Source organism: Cinclus cinclus, chromosome 4 (genome assembly GCF_963662255.1).
Source record: "Cinclus cinclus chromosome 4, bCinCin1.1, whole genome shotgun sequence".
NCBI lineage: Eukaryota > Metazoa > Chordata > Aves > Passeriformes > Cinclidae > Cinclus > Cinclus cinclus.
In genome coordinates this window covers 60730944-60746293 of record NC_085049.1, presented here as the reverse complement: position 1 = coordinate 60746293, position 15350 = coordinate 60730944, and the positions used below count along the sequence as shown (strand labels likewise).

General features: G+C 43.6%; 1 protein-coding gene across 1 annotated transcript; it reads right to left on the bottom strand.

Annotated features, from left to right (window-relative positions):
• Window positions 1-1607: 1607 nt before the first annotated feature.
• GSG1 (germ cell associated 1) lies at window positions 1608-15216 on the bottom strand. The gene is given in 7 exon segments (XM_062491387.1): window positions 1608-1920; window positions 3517-3628; window positions 3749-3901; window positions 5946-5993; window positions 8546-8864; window positions 13179-13245; window positions 15092-15216. Coding segments are annotated over 7 exon segments (1137 nt in total).
• Window positions 15217-15350: the final 134 nt, after the last annotated feature.

The following is a 15350-nucleotide window of genomic DNA, read 5'->3' as shown; positions in this document are numbered from 1 at the left end:
AGGGAGCCACTTTGGTGCTCCAGTAGTTCCCCACAGTTTAGGGCAACAGTATAGGGACTGCTTTCCTAGTATGCTGTTCTAAGTCTGGCCTTTGACATTAAACAGAGCCAGGCTGAGATGAGGATTGCAAAGGACTCTTCCGTCTAGTATGTGTTCTTCCAGCCTCTCCACATTTCCCCATGAGTTGTGAGGTGACAGCAGACTTTGACCCTCCTTCCGGATGGGCACATGAGCCTTGGTTTTGCTCTCCCGGGCCCTTGACACCTCTCTTTGCTGTATCACCCTCTCCATCATCCCACATCTCTATATAAAGCTTCCAGGGTAGCCCTTCAGGTTTAGCTGCAAACCCCAAGGCTGGTCCTTGGGCACTGATCTCCTGTTGTCAGAGCCTGTGAACAGTTTGTATATGTTTAATGGTATTTTTGTGTAAATAGCTTTGTATATATTAGCACAAGTGTAGCAATGGCTCGAGGCCTGGCATTTTCCTCCAGACAGGGTTTAGTGTTTATATTATGTAGTCAGTTAATAGGGCTGCATAATAGGACTGAAAGTGTGAGGACCAGTAACGTATGAGGGATTAAACAGGAGTACCTCTTCCCTCCTGTCCAGCCATCACCTTGCTGGGAAAGGTGAATTGGCTGTTACCTAAGTAGTTACTCTTCTGAGATTCTTCCTGAAAGAACTGATACTCAAGAGCAGTGATGTTAACTCCTCCTTAATGTGAATTCACCCTGCCCACACACCCCCCCACCCCATCCCCACTGTGAATAAAGAGTCTGTCTGTATATTGTTGGAAAAATGTATTTGAACTGCAGTGAAACAAAATAAATACTGTGTACAGCATCATGTGTCATGTGAACCAGTGTTTCACCTTTGAGAGATTATGAGTTTGCTTGGGGTTTTGATTCAGGGGTTGTTTGCAATATTTTTACAATGGACAAAAGGGAACAGATTAATAGAAGCAACGTAAAAAGCAAAAGTCCTGCCAAATTCTCAAAGGTTGCAAACAAACAGTAAAAAGACACAGACAGCAAAGTACCTCAGAACGGGAGATTTTTGGACAGAAAGCAAGAAGGGAACATGTGGGAGTCATTACAGATAGGAAGGAGGAGGTGAGAGATGTCTGAAAGCTATCCCCTATTCCTACTGCAGCAGGACTTTTAATCTGGGGGCAGGGAGAAGAGTTTGGGCCTGGAAATCAATAATAAACAGGGTGTTCCGAGAGGGTGGCAGCTGATCAATATGAACGCTGATCGCCTTCACCATTGCACTCACCTGGAGGTGTTGATTGAAGGTCAGTGTGACACCACCCAGTGCAATTTGCCTCCTGGATGGTGCTGACTATCTGTTCCCAAGTGCAATACTGGGATTAGGACATCTGACTCAACTCTGAAAGGGCTTGGAGACAGCTGGCACCAGCATGTCTCTCCAGTTTCACCCTCATCAGATGAGGGCACCCATCACACTTGCCCTGATCCAGTGCCTGCCCCTTCATTCCCTGAAGAGACAGGAAGAGCTCCTCAAAACCTGCTAACTGTGGTGCCAGTGCTTGGTTCAGAGCTCTTGTGCCTCCCAAACCCCACTGCTCTGTCCCTGTACACTCATCCCTAACAGCAATCCTCCCCGATTGTCTGGCCCAATACTTCATCCAGGTCCAGCTCTGGTTCCCGCTGTAGTATTTTCTGCTGCAGATCAGTGTAGAAGTCAACTCCCTCAGAGACTGAGTGGAAGGCCTTGCCTTTGGGCTCATAGTAGCTGCTTATTTGCTGTATGAAGCACTGGTGGTGCTGAGGCTGATCCTTGAGGCTCTCATCGTATCCCTTGATGTGGTTCCTTTTGAACTCCAGTATGGTCTTGGTGTAGGTATTGAGAGTGGTGACAGCAGACGCCATGCAGCAGGTAAAGGAGGCCCAGGCCATGCTGCCAGAGACACACAGAAGAAGCACATGCTGTGAAAAGCCATGTAGGGTAAGAACACCATGACACACCCCAATTCTCCCTGATTTGCCAGGCAGGACCTACTGGGCACAGACATGAACTAGATTCTTCTTAGATAAGTGGATAAATATTGGTCAATAAAAAATCAAGAATTGAAAGCAAAGTTCCCTAGACTGTAAATTTTCATTCCTTTTTTTTTTTTAAATTATTCAAACCTACTTTAGACTGAAAACGCAGAGGAGCACCAGGAGCTCACACCTGTAACCCACCAGACCTGGTCTGAGCCACAACGTCTTCCAGTGCCAAAAAAACTAAGAACAAACTGAGTAAGCCAGGCTACAACCCCTGAAAATACTCTTCTAAATTTATCATCTCTTCAAAAGAGCAAAAGGTTTTACTGTTTAGTATCACTCATTTTTGTGCTGGAAAGTGCTTTGCCTGTTAAATAAACAGTTTATTTCCCCTTCTCTCCAAAGAAATATTTTTCCCCAAACCAGTTAAAAAAAAAGACTACTTAAATCTGTTTCCTAAAACACCCCATTCAAAGATTTCCTCCCAAATTTGCCCTAAACCAGCACACCCATGACAGGGAAAGAAGTGATACAGGGAAAAGGGCAGCAGGAGCAGGCCAGAACAGGAGACCACAGCTTGGAAGCAAGTTCTGTATTGCAGGGCTGCACAGTGTCTTACTGTGTATGAGGTTTGTCTACCTGAGTGTAACCAAATTGTCATCCTGGCATTTGATGTCCGCTGGTGGCACACGGCACTGGAGTGTTTAAGAATCAATGTGGTCATCATCAGTACAGCATTGCAAATTGAACCTGCACTTTCCATGGGAACCTGTAAGGCCCATCCAACTGTTTGTCAAGTCAGGTATGTCACGTCAGCTGTGCTTGGCTGCTTTATCCTTTACAGAAAAGCACAATGAGCCACTTGCTTTATGCAGCTCCTCTTCCTGGCTCATAAGTGACACTGTGGTCTATTGCCTGCTTTCCCTCCTTCCTGCACACTGTACCATGTTAAGATGACCCTTGCCTCCAGTGCAGCTTCAATTATATGGCTGGGCCAGCACTGGAGGAGTGATGTGACTGCTGATTGGGGGCTGAGCTGTGCCCATATCTTTAGGCACATGTCTAGGCTTGGTGTTGTAGGAATAGGCCCTTTGGCCCAACACTGGTTAGTGAAGATGCCAAACCAGCGTTCAACTAATTAAAATTGCAGAAAAAACAAGGTGTGTTTGAGAGCATCATTACAAGTATGACACTGGCCTCTGCGCACAGGGAAGAGTTGAAAACAAACAGGGCAAACCAGCTGAGGGGCAAGCCTAATTAGTCAGCAGGGCTGGAGGCAATTGTTCAGGTGTGACCCCATTGTTTTCCCAGTCCTTTGGTAGCTATTCATTTAAGTAGCCACCATTTATTAAAACAGGGCGAGGCAAAGACAGGAGATTAGTAGTAGGAGAACCATGGTACCCTTGTCTTTGGAACACACAAAGGTCAAGAAAGGAGGAGGAAGTGGGTGGTATGGCTGCAGCTCTAAGGCTGGGGAGGGGTGAAGATGGCTTCAGAGCTCACATACTAGAATGCCCAGCCATAGTCCCATGTGTGCGGTCTCCAGTCCTCCGGTCCCAGATTAACTGTTGCCTGGAAGACTTGAGTGTACATCATGTGTGCCACCATCCCAAGAAGACCTGGACACAAGGGACAAAGCAAAGAAGTCACAGCAGGAGCCAGAGCAGCATACTTCAGCCTTAACTGGAAAAAGCAGGCTCTCCAGTGCTGAGATTCCAAGACTACAGTAATACACTTACCTGACAGCACTGAGGAGACAGCAGCAAAAGCATTGAGCTTCATCCCACAGACAGGATTGCCAGTATGCAGAATTTCCACCATCAGGAGAATGAAGCTGATGAGCAGCAAGCTGATGTACAGCATCTCTGAACCCAGTGACAGCCACAGGATTCCTGCCAGGAATACAGGATGAAACCATGTTCAAGGAAGAGTACTCCCCTCTCTCAACACAATCCTGAAAGAATGTCCTTTGGATAGAAGGGAATAAAGGAAAACAGCAAATACCCAAAAGCAATCTCCCCAGCCTGTGAGCAGGGGATCAATGGATGCTGTAGGGGACGGAGTGCTTGTCACAGTGGATGGCTTGGCTCTTCTAGCATGGCAGAGCTGAGAGGAATTAAAATGCCTCTGTAAACAAGCCAGCATTATTCACAAACAGCAAGGAGGAAAGCAAAGGGAGGAAGACAAGGGGAGCTGTTAACTCTTAGCAGAAAATCTAGTGGTCATAGATTGCCCACAAACACATCTGAGCTCTAATCACAACAATGAAAGCAAACAACTTTTAACCTGGGACTCAACTAGTTAAGAACTACATGGTGTATCAGTGACTGTCTGGGACATGGCCTCTGGAATTCAGGAAGCCTCTTGCAAGCCTGTATTTCTCACTGAAACCCCAATGAAAATGCAAATACTTTCCTTGGGGTTGATATCCAGCCAGGGCAGTAACACTGACCACTCACCCTGCTTCTTGAACAGAGTGCAGGTACTTTCATGCTGGGTTTTCGAGTGGGATTTAAGTGATACCAGAGCCCACAGCTGAGCTGAGTTCTACAGCTGTGCAGTAAGAATTGAAGGAGAATGAAGAAAGGCACCCTGTAATGCTGTGCTGTGGAAAAGCACAGGATTCACTGAGGAAGAAACATTAATCTGACAAATGAAGCAGCACTGTGAACACCACTGTTAGCAACTATTAATGGCTATAGAGGAGGCATTCAGCTGGGGAAAAAAGAGTGTGAAGAAAATCCTCATTAATGTTGCACTGACTTGAATACTCAACATTATTAGTGCCATACAGTCCCCCAGCTCTTTAGCAGAAATAGATGAGCTTCATTCCCTGTTTAAAGGAGCTGGCTTGTTTGCTGCAGTACCATCAAGGAGAATATTTCATTAAAGGTCAGACTGTCAAAAGTATTCTAGAGGTTGCAGGCACCACACATACACAGAGACCTCTGCATCATTTTTCCTTGTGAGTGTAGGCTTCCCACTGATGATGTGCAATTTGGTCTTGTAATGTTGCCAGTGTGTTGTGGAGCTGCTCTGCACACACCCAGCCAGCCCATCCCACAGTCAGCAGTCACACCACCTTGTCCAGTCCTAGCCCAGCTGTACAATGGCACCTGCACCAGTCATGTTATGATGATACTTTGTGCAGGAAGGGGTGAAAATGGTGCTGGCAAATCCCCAGTATTTATTACGCCCTTGCTCTCAGGGTTTGATTGCTGACACAGGCTCTGTACCCCAGGGCTTCCCCTTCACATACAAACATCTTCTGAAATGGACTTGCTTCCAGCCTGCATCTCAAGGAATAGTTAGCAACCCTACACCAATTGAAAAGCCTTCATTAAGTAGAATCTCAGTAGCATATGTACACTTAGATCAAAGTATACTGAAGCTATCCACAGGGTGATTTGAAACATGTGACAGTGACAGGAGGGGTGATCTCTCCTACCCAAATGTGGTTTTGTATTTAATGAGGCAAAGACTTCACCTTAACAACATTACTTTCAGATGTCCTGTTCACTAATCACAAAGTAAGAGGTGATTCCACTTCCATATTCATCATATTAGACCCCAAAACTGAAGCACTGAGTTAACATGTAGCCTGTGTGGGAGGAACTACCCTGAGGCTACATCCACTCTCTTCCCCTTTACTACAGCAAGATGACAACCCCAGACCAGGCAATTTACTACATGACATAAATCCCACTTCATATGGGAGGGAATCTGAGGTTTCTAGCACTGACTTAACAAATGGCAGTGGTTTATGCAAACATCTGGGAGGAAATCTTTGCTCTTTTAGCAACCATGTGGACAGGATTTCATGCCTGGCTCTTTGGGGACTCACCCTGCTGTCCCCACACAGGCAAAATGTTGCAGGTCCCATGTCCCAAGAGGCACACTCTACAGCTACAGTGAAGTACAGGGATTTGCTCTTACCTCTCTCTGCTGGTGGTGAAAGCTCAATAAAGCTGCGACATTTCTCTTCTGGAACAAAAAAACAAAGATTTTAGTTTATAAAACAATGCAGCAAGCATAGGGGAAAAGAAAATCTCTTCATCTTACTCTCTTGTTATTGCGTACATCCAGTCATCCCCAGATCTACCCATCAGACTTTCTCACCTCCGGTCTTTTTTTGACTATCTTTCCAGACCTTCACTGAGGCAAAGGACAAGAAGGCAACATTTTCCTGCAAAACTAGAAATGGCCTTTCCAGAAAAAAAGCTTCAGCAATTCATAAATCTTACTAGCCTTTGCTGAATATAAAAATATGTTGCTACCCATTCACAGTATTACTGATGATCAGGTCTATTGAGGGTGTAGCTTGTAACAGACTGCAGATCCATCACTTCTGCTGAATTCCCACACACCCTAATCTCAGAAGAGCACTTCTAGCACTGCTTCTTAAAGAAGAAAGCAAAAAAACCACCTTCCCAAGTGAAATACTTTGTGACAGAGATACAAGTCCCCCTTCTGTGGCAGACTCATACAGAAATATGGTCCATGGTCCTCACATTTTAGGCATGCTACTTCAACAACTTGTGCTAATATTTGCTTTGACTTTTTATGTTGGCCAGGCGCAAAGTCCTGTCTCAGCTGAGGATCCATCATTATGATCTGTAGGTCTCTGTTCCTGCACACTGCATTACTGCATTTAAGGGTCCTCTCCTCCACTTGGCACAATATTTTCTCCCAGACATTTCTGCTTCATGTAAGAATCTCATTTTCTTAATTTCTATCCCCACTTCTAATCTTTCCAAATCTCCTGTGTTACTTCTGTCATCCACAGCTCTCAGAATGCTACCCAGTTTAGTGCCATCTGCAGTTCTCATTAACTTGCAATTTGCTACTTCACCTAGAACTTTAATGAGGATATTCAGTAATGGCTCATCTAAACTGATCCTGAGATTAGCCTGAATAAAAAAAAATCCTTTCTCCAGCTCAACTCAAACTCCTTTTGTTCTGAGTAGTCAATTTTTTGTCGTTTTTATTGTCTATGCAGTTGCTTCAAAGATGCACAGTAGTGGGTGGGTTGTGTTTGATTTATAGGAAGCAGGAGGCTGACACCAACTGTACTTCTACCCTGTGCTCTGTCCTGTGTTCTGCTGCAATCCAGATGTTACATACTTTCTGTGTTCCTTCAGGCTCTGGGGTTATTCCAGGACTGCCCAGTGGACAAAAAAGTCGTTCAGAGAAATCAGTCAAGGGATGTAGTTTAATTCCCAAACACATAATGGAAATACAACCCAACCCAACCCAAACTAGTTCTAAATAAACACATCTCCTTTCACAGTCTGTCTGGAAATGCTCATAACAAAAAAAGCAGCCCACTTGTTAGGACATGAGAGTTTCAAGCACGTTCCCTTTCTGCTCCAATCCCTCCTTCTGTCTGCTTTTCTTCAACAGTTATTTATTTTCAAGCTCTGACAGCAACAGAGATGAAAAATACTGTACTGAAAGGATGTCTTGGTTAAAAAAGGTGAGACGTTTCTACTTGGGCAGAGCTGAAGGGAGGGTGGTGGGCCAAGGGAAATGGTCCTGATGAAAGTCACTTTCATCACACTATCTTTAAATACAAATCCCTGTGTTGGCCACCTTCTGGATTAGTTCTGATACTTGATGAGTGTACCAGGCAGTAAAGAGCATCTGAGCACTGCAAAGCATCCACCTGTGCTGGCGTGGCACAGGTTCCAGCAGAAGGACTTGAGCAGGTCTGGGCAGGAACAACTCAAGGGTGAAGGGAAGCACCAAAGGGTTCCAGTACAGGTTGCACAACCAGTCCTGGCACTTCAGTATTTACACTGCCAGTCCCACATGGTCAAAAATCACAAATGAAACCTGTCACAATATCACAAAAACTAAAAACCATTACAATATTGCAGCTGTAATCTTCAGGTCAATTCACCTCCTAGCTATAGTTCCTTTGGGTTCAGATCTTACAGTTTCTTTCTCTGTATCTATAAGGTAGTAATTATCTTTCTCTGTTTTTTGTTTGTTTGTTTTGTTTGTTTTTAAGAAAAGCCCAGTATCTGTTTAATAACACAAAACTGTTCAGTCTGGTGATTTAAGGACACCAACTACTGTAGTCCTCATAGTGATAGCTAAAAATTAACATCTGCACAAAATTACTGTACTTAAATTTCTGAGAGGATATGCATAAATTTACCCTGAAGAGCATGAAGTAAGCTGTGTATAGGAATGGAGATGTGGGGAAAGGTAAAGAAGGCTCACGGAAGTTCACATCAGGATGAACAGTGCCATCATAAAGTCACTGCCATCACCACCATCACTTGCATGTCACAGCCTCTATTTCAGACCAAGGGGCACACCAGAGACAACCATTCTCCATTTCCCTGCTCGGTGAACATTCCAGTGAAGGACAGAGATATATTGACCACAGCAGTGCACAGGGCTGATATCATCTAAGAAAAGGTAGAAGACTTTTCTCCCAAGTGTTGTCAGCCTCCCACCTTTCAGTTTCTAACTTTAGTGGAGTAAATACAAGGCAGTAAGTCGTGGCTGCCTGAGCAACACACTACCTGGCCCTTCCATGCTTTCTTCACAGGAAAGCCACATCCCTGTGTGGAAGTATCTGAAGGCAAAGCGGTCATCTCCAGTCTCCCAGCTGTAGTGCACTGAGTCCTCAGACGAAATGTTGCTTGCATCTGCATCAGATGGAATGGGGACACCGATGCACTGGGAGGCTTTGCTCTTCCCACACAAAGGCTTGGGTACCTTCTGGGTCCCGGTGCACCAGTAACTGCCCAGCAAGGCTGTGGTGGAGAGGGTGAGTGCCAGCAGGTTCAGGATGACAGCCAGGAAAGTGCGGCGCAATGGCAGTCCCTTCAGCAGTTCCATCTACAACACACAAATAGGAGAGACCATCACATCAGCCACGTGTCCCACGTAGCCTTATGAATCCCACCTTTTCCTGGCATGCATCTGTGGGGAGGGGTTATGAGCACTCTGCCCTCCTCACAACATCCCAACACCTCACCCGGCACGGAAGAACCATTTCTTGAAAGCCAGGGCAGTGGACTGATAGGTCAGCTTCAACCATTTCAAAGTATGCTGAATACCTGTACTGGGGAAGAGAGGGTGACATGGCAGGGCTGAGTGCATTGAGGTGTCTGAGCACATGAGCAAAATGAAAGGAACATCAGATTTGTCCAGCTCAGAGATAACAGGGAGAAACTGTTACTCAACTTCCCTGAACACCATGTGTTGCCTTTCTATGAAATACAATGAATGCTCTCTCCAGCTAAATGGAAAATCTTGCTGCCAAGTGTCCCGAAACACTTTTTTTTTTAAGCAGTTCATTACTGTATCTAGGGAGGTAGAGAGTATAATGATTCCCCAGTGGGAAAAGGCAGGAAAATGTTTCCCCTATTGCTGGAGGTCACACATCAAAGCAGTGACCGGCTCAGAGAGGACACCCAGTTATCCAGACCTGGCATCTTAAGTACAAGCCACAGAGCAACTCCTTCCACGTGAGCTCTCATCTGCACATCAGAAATTTGGTAAGGTGGTGGGGTGACAGCGTCTCTGCTTTCACACAAAGTGCCAAAGATCTTCTTTTCCTATAAGAGTGAATGTTGCCACAAACATTCTTACTGATTTCATGTCATCATTAAAAGTAATTTAAAAAGCAGTTTGTGAATCAGGGACTTTCTCAGAGGCAAAAGACTTTAGGTTTCCTGCAAAACCCTGCACTGACTCCTGATAGCTCCAAAATATCACTCCATAGATTGATTAGATGTCATCTACCCACACATCAACTTTCATGTAATCAATGCATGTCTCTTCCCACGTGGCACTCCCTATGTTTGGCACAACTTCATCCAGATACTCCCACCCTTTCCTATTTATGACTCTGAAAATCTATTTACCCATGAATAGATTCAGTTTGTACAGACGCTGCCTGCTGCTGGTCCTCTTCACTTAACTTCGGCTGACTCACCCAAGGCTGAATGTGTGAGAAAGACCCAGCATTCTCTGGAAAATACTATAAATAAACAATACAAGACCCAGCTTTGCATTGTTTATGACTGCACCACAGATAAAAGTGGTGCAGTTAGAATAATTTTTTCTACTAACCAGCAAGCTTGGAAACATGGTCAACAAAGATGGTCCTGAAGCTCCTCTTGAAAAGCAGGACCTTATTAGCATCTATCAAACTGAGAAAGCAGTGCCTGACCCCAAAAATCCTCATTGAAAGCAAGAAAATACTCAGCTCCTGAAATTTTCCTGTATTGTTTCATACTCTGGCCTTTTTTTGTCTTTTCACCAGGAGATTTCATTCTGCACCCTGGAGATGGTCACGTCTCAGTGGTGCCATAACTAATGGCTTTCATGATTTGAAGGCATGTTGAATATCACCGTTTCTGCAGAGTAGACACCTACTAGGAAGAGTTTCTGGCTAAGATTAGTGGCAAACTTCTCACTGAAATATTTTTGGTGGAAAATTTGGCTTGTATCTGAAAAGAAAATTACAGACAAAATTGCTCTTCTCAACAAAATAATTTCTCACTTGAAAATTTAAACTGTCAGCACACAAAGTTTTTCAGTTTTTCACCAATGCTTAATTATAAGATTTTCTGTCACCAGGTTTTGGGTTGATAGTGCTTTCATTTAACAAAAAAAAAAAAAAATCCACTCACAATATTTACAAAAATAATCTTTCTAATTTTTAATCTTCAATAGTGGGAAAAATATTCTCTCTGGTTGATTTATGACAGTAGTTGAAAGGCCGTATAATTTCAGGAAGAATGTTAAGGAAAAGGCATAAAAAATACAAGAAACAAATGAGTCAGAAGTAGGAAGTGGATCAAGGATGCAGAAGACATATGGAATGAGAAGCAAACCTGAAATACTTCCTGAAAACATTGTTAGAAAAGCTTCCCTCCACAAAAGCCAAGCACTCACTGATAATAACCAACCATAATACCTAGATAGCCCCAAAAGGAATGATAGTTGAATTTACCTTAGCAGCAAGTCTTTGAAGTCCTGTTAATTTGGATGAACAGCACAGGAGTGGGACTCACGCTTTGCCTGCTGTTTTGTTCATCTCTATATCCTCCAAGAAACCCAATTTCTGCAAAATCCCTTCCTCCTTTGTCTGGTCCCCTCCTCCTTTGCCTCGCCAGTGATTATTAAATGCGATCCTTCTGATCAGCAGCTGTTTGGTGGAAAACAGTCATTTTGTAATCTACAATGCAATCACAGCACAGCTGTTCTGGGAGATTATATGGGAAGCGATTGGTGCTGTGGGTTGGGATTAAATGCAGAAGAGTGACCTGTATTAACTGAGTAGAAAGTTTCTTTAAAACACCGAAAGATTCCAGCTGTGCCCATGTGGTAGCTATTTGGGAGCTTGTATGGAGGAAGATGGCAGCTTTGGCCAATGCTGCAGGGGAGGAGTGGCCTTAGCTTGGAGACTGCCAGCACCCTTGGCATGAAGTCACCCCTTGCACTGTGCACTGTCTCAGCACAGACCAAAAGCATCCCAGCCCCAGGATAACTTCCTGGCCACACCTGATAATTCCATAAAAGGCAGAATAAAAAAATGGGGAGAGGATCCTGCATCTGCTCTGAGGACTGAGGATTTCAGTCACTGAAGAGATACCAATGCAGCTCTTCACGTGGGAACTGGAAATTTTTGATGCCAAAAGGAGCCCCTTAGCAGAAGAGATGCTGAGAGGCAGACTGACACCATGACAGCAACAAGTCAAGCCCATAGTCAAAGCATAGGAGAATGAGGCATATTGTCAGTGTCACTTGTAGTGGCAGCTTTTACCAAAATGTGAAGGTCACTGGGAATCCCAGCTAGTTCATGTTGGAGGAATTTGGGAACCTAGTAAGAAGAGACAGAGATTCACATTCACACAAAGTCCCCTCTGAGGTCTTGTCCTGAAAGTTTAAAGGTTCTCAAAATACCTGTGTGGTATCAAACCCACGAAAAGTAAGAATGATACCACCTCTCATGAGAATGTGCTAGATGCCGTGGAGCAGAGCTGCACTGAATCGAACTGCAAGGGAGGGGAGCATCCCAAAAGAAGACACATCCTGTCTTCCCCACAAGAACTTTGCCCAGTGCCAATTGTGTGAAGCTTGCACCACCACTGGGAGGGAAGGAGGAAGATTCCCTGCATGCTGCACTGCCAAGACAGAGGAAACCAATTCCATTGGTTTCATTCCATTGGTTTCATCCATTCCCATCCCCCATGTCCAACACCAGAGCCCAGGTGCAGGTGCAGGAATAGCTCTGGGTGACAGCACAGCCTGTGACAGCCCCACACAGCACAGGCAGCAGATGGAGAAATTCATGGTCCAGTATATGGGCTGTGCTATCCTGGGCTCCTGACCCTTCCTGCCCTGAGCAGAATGGGCAGTAGCTCTGTGGTTATTTTAATCCCAGTTGCCACATAAACTCCTCTAATATAGATAAGCATTTCTAAGACGGACTAACTGAAAGCAATGCTAAATATCCCTGTGCCCCATGGACTGCCTGCAGGTTTTTGTTGAATAAAAGCATTCTGTTTGAAACAGATGTACTTAATTTACTGAAGTAGGTAGAACAACAGCTGATGCTGTTTATAAGGTTTTCTTTCTTTCTTTCTTTTTTCTTTTTTTTTCTTTTTTTTTTTTTTTTTCAGTCTGTCCACATCTGGACATCTTAAATTTAACTTTTAAGTGCTCAGTTTAAAAAAAAAAAAAAAAAAAAGCACCTGGTTTACAAGCTCAAGAAAGAATAGATAAAGTCCATCACTACTGATAAGCCTTAACACCTTCTTAATTTTAAGATTGGTTAGAGTATCATTAAAACCCAAGATTCTCTGTCCATTTCTAAAGCTAGGTTCATGGCACATATATCAATGAAATTAAGCTGAATTAATTTTATATGGATAAGAATTAATGTTGGGAAATGAATTTATCAGAAATACGCTATGGTTTAAAAACTATGCTTATAGGAGATTTAGTATTGTGAACAATGGCAGATATTTATCCTTCCAGAAGATGGCAATCTTTCTCTAGTCTTCTTTTTGGGAGTCTGCTGCTCACATGTATGCTGGGGGGAAGCAACACCCAAGTTTAGATTTCTATTCCTTCCCTTGAATTTCCTGCCCCCCACTCTTTTTTCTTTTAACATTTTTATGAACACAAACTCTTTACCTTGACTCTGAAATGGGGTGTGGGTCTGTCTCTTGGAGTTATCTGAACCTGGGAACACTTGAAATCACTGGGAAAAGAAAAAAAATAAGGGGAATGATTGCAGGAGCTTAGCTTTTGCTCACCTTCTGCCCTGCATGAACCTATTCTAACACTTCTCACAATATTTTGTCAAGTAATTTCCCCAGATTATTACACATAACTCATAGAACATCAACACCAGAGCATGTTTCCTGATGTTCAACAAACGCCTCTTTGCAAAATTATGGGGCTTTTATCTGGTTTTGATTTGGATTTTGGTTGGTTGGTTGGTTGGTTGGTTGGTTGGTTGGTTTTTTTTTAATTTTCTATATTAACTTCACCTCAAACTGACCTATTATAGACGGGAAAATCAAGCCATATCTGTCTTCTACCCTGCAGTTTTCTCCTCTTTGTATCTGATATTTCCCACCATAATTTGGCTTGGCTAGAGTTTCTGGATGTCTCTTTCTCTTTGAACTCAGCAGCAGCCATTTAAAATTCATTTAAAATTCGCCCATTGAAGAGAATGCCCATAGCAGTTGATTTCCTGTGCAATCAGCCAAATGCTTGACTTGTAGAAACAAAACAAGGAAACAAAATGAAAAAAACAAAACAAAACAAAACAAAATCTTTGCACAGCACCACTGTGGAGACTGCCAACTCTAAAAAAGCCTGGGCGTTGACAGATGATGCATTTTTATCCTGCCTCTATCACCATCTACACCCTGGCTTGGGTGCATCCTGCCCCAAAGTGACAAATTCAGCTCCCAGGGATGTTGGTGGAAAAGAAGGTCAAGAGGACCTTGCCAGATAGGGCTCAAAACTTGCCATATTTAACTGGTGGGTCTCAAGAGGCACACAAATCCCCCCGTCCCCCATGCCGTGATCCTCCAGGGATAGCAGGGACCATGGGCTGTCCTGACACGGGCTCTTCAGCTGACCTGAGGAGGAAGGGAGAGGAGGAAGGGAGAGGAGGAAGGGTGGCTGCTTACACCCATAGAGTCGCTTTGTGGAAACTGGACAAAGACAGGCTCATACTCACCCCTCATTCCACACGTTCCCCGCACATGACACTTCCCACCGCTCCTGTTTTTGCTGTTTTTTACAGGAAGATCATTCGCAGTCCCCTCCCTTACTGCCACACAGAAAGCAGGATGTCTCCCGAGTGACAGTGACATGGAGAGAGCCAGACTTCTCAAACCCAGTGACAGACTGCAAATGCCAGATTTCTCCCTGAGCTCTGAATAATTCCACTCAGATTGTAGCCTTTATTTAGCTGTTTGCATGATGCATTAACTCTTGCTCTGAAAATGACCTCACCAAGCATATTTTTTCTAGTCTAAGCACATTTAAAGGTGAATTCTGTTTTCAAAGATGATCAGCTTACATTGCTAGACTGTGGCAGAAATAAAGATTGAACTGGACTAAGTAAATGCATCTTAAAGATGGACAAACAAATCAGTCTGGACCTAACTACTTTTTTTTTTTTCTATCAAAACAAGTCTTAGTTGGCTGGATTTTTTTCTAATCTTTATGGTTGTCAGCCGCTCAAAAACCACACAGAAAGCAGACATGAAAAGGAAAAAAAAAATCATATGCAGCAACAAAGATTTTGAGGACTCACTAGAGATTCCAGATGTCTCAATTTTTGGATAGGTAAAATAAGACTATATATTATATATAAGGCTAGGCAGTTGCTTTTCACAGAGTATTTAAACTCTAGGATGTGTTTACCTGAGCTAACAGAAAAATATAATAATATTTATGTAATTTAGCTAACCATAAACTTTAAACAGACAAGAAAACCACAAATTTATACATAAATCAGTAAGGATATTAAAGAGGTGCCAGTCCAGGAAAGGATATGTACAAAACTCAAGTAGATAAACGCTTACCTTATCCACTGGTCACTATTCCCATCTGCTCTTCTGAGGCATCCAGTGAAAAACTACAAGGTGATCATGGATTTGCCCCCATGTCTTTCTGTCAGACTGAACTCATAGTAGCCAAGAAATTCCATGAGATCTGACAAGATGCTTTGAAATGCATCAAATCTGTCATTTTATTGATGGTTTAATTCTTTCTGAGCTCGCTAAATCATCACAGCACATTATATCAGCTGCTAGATTGGCAGGGTGTCCACTTCTGCAGAAT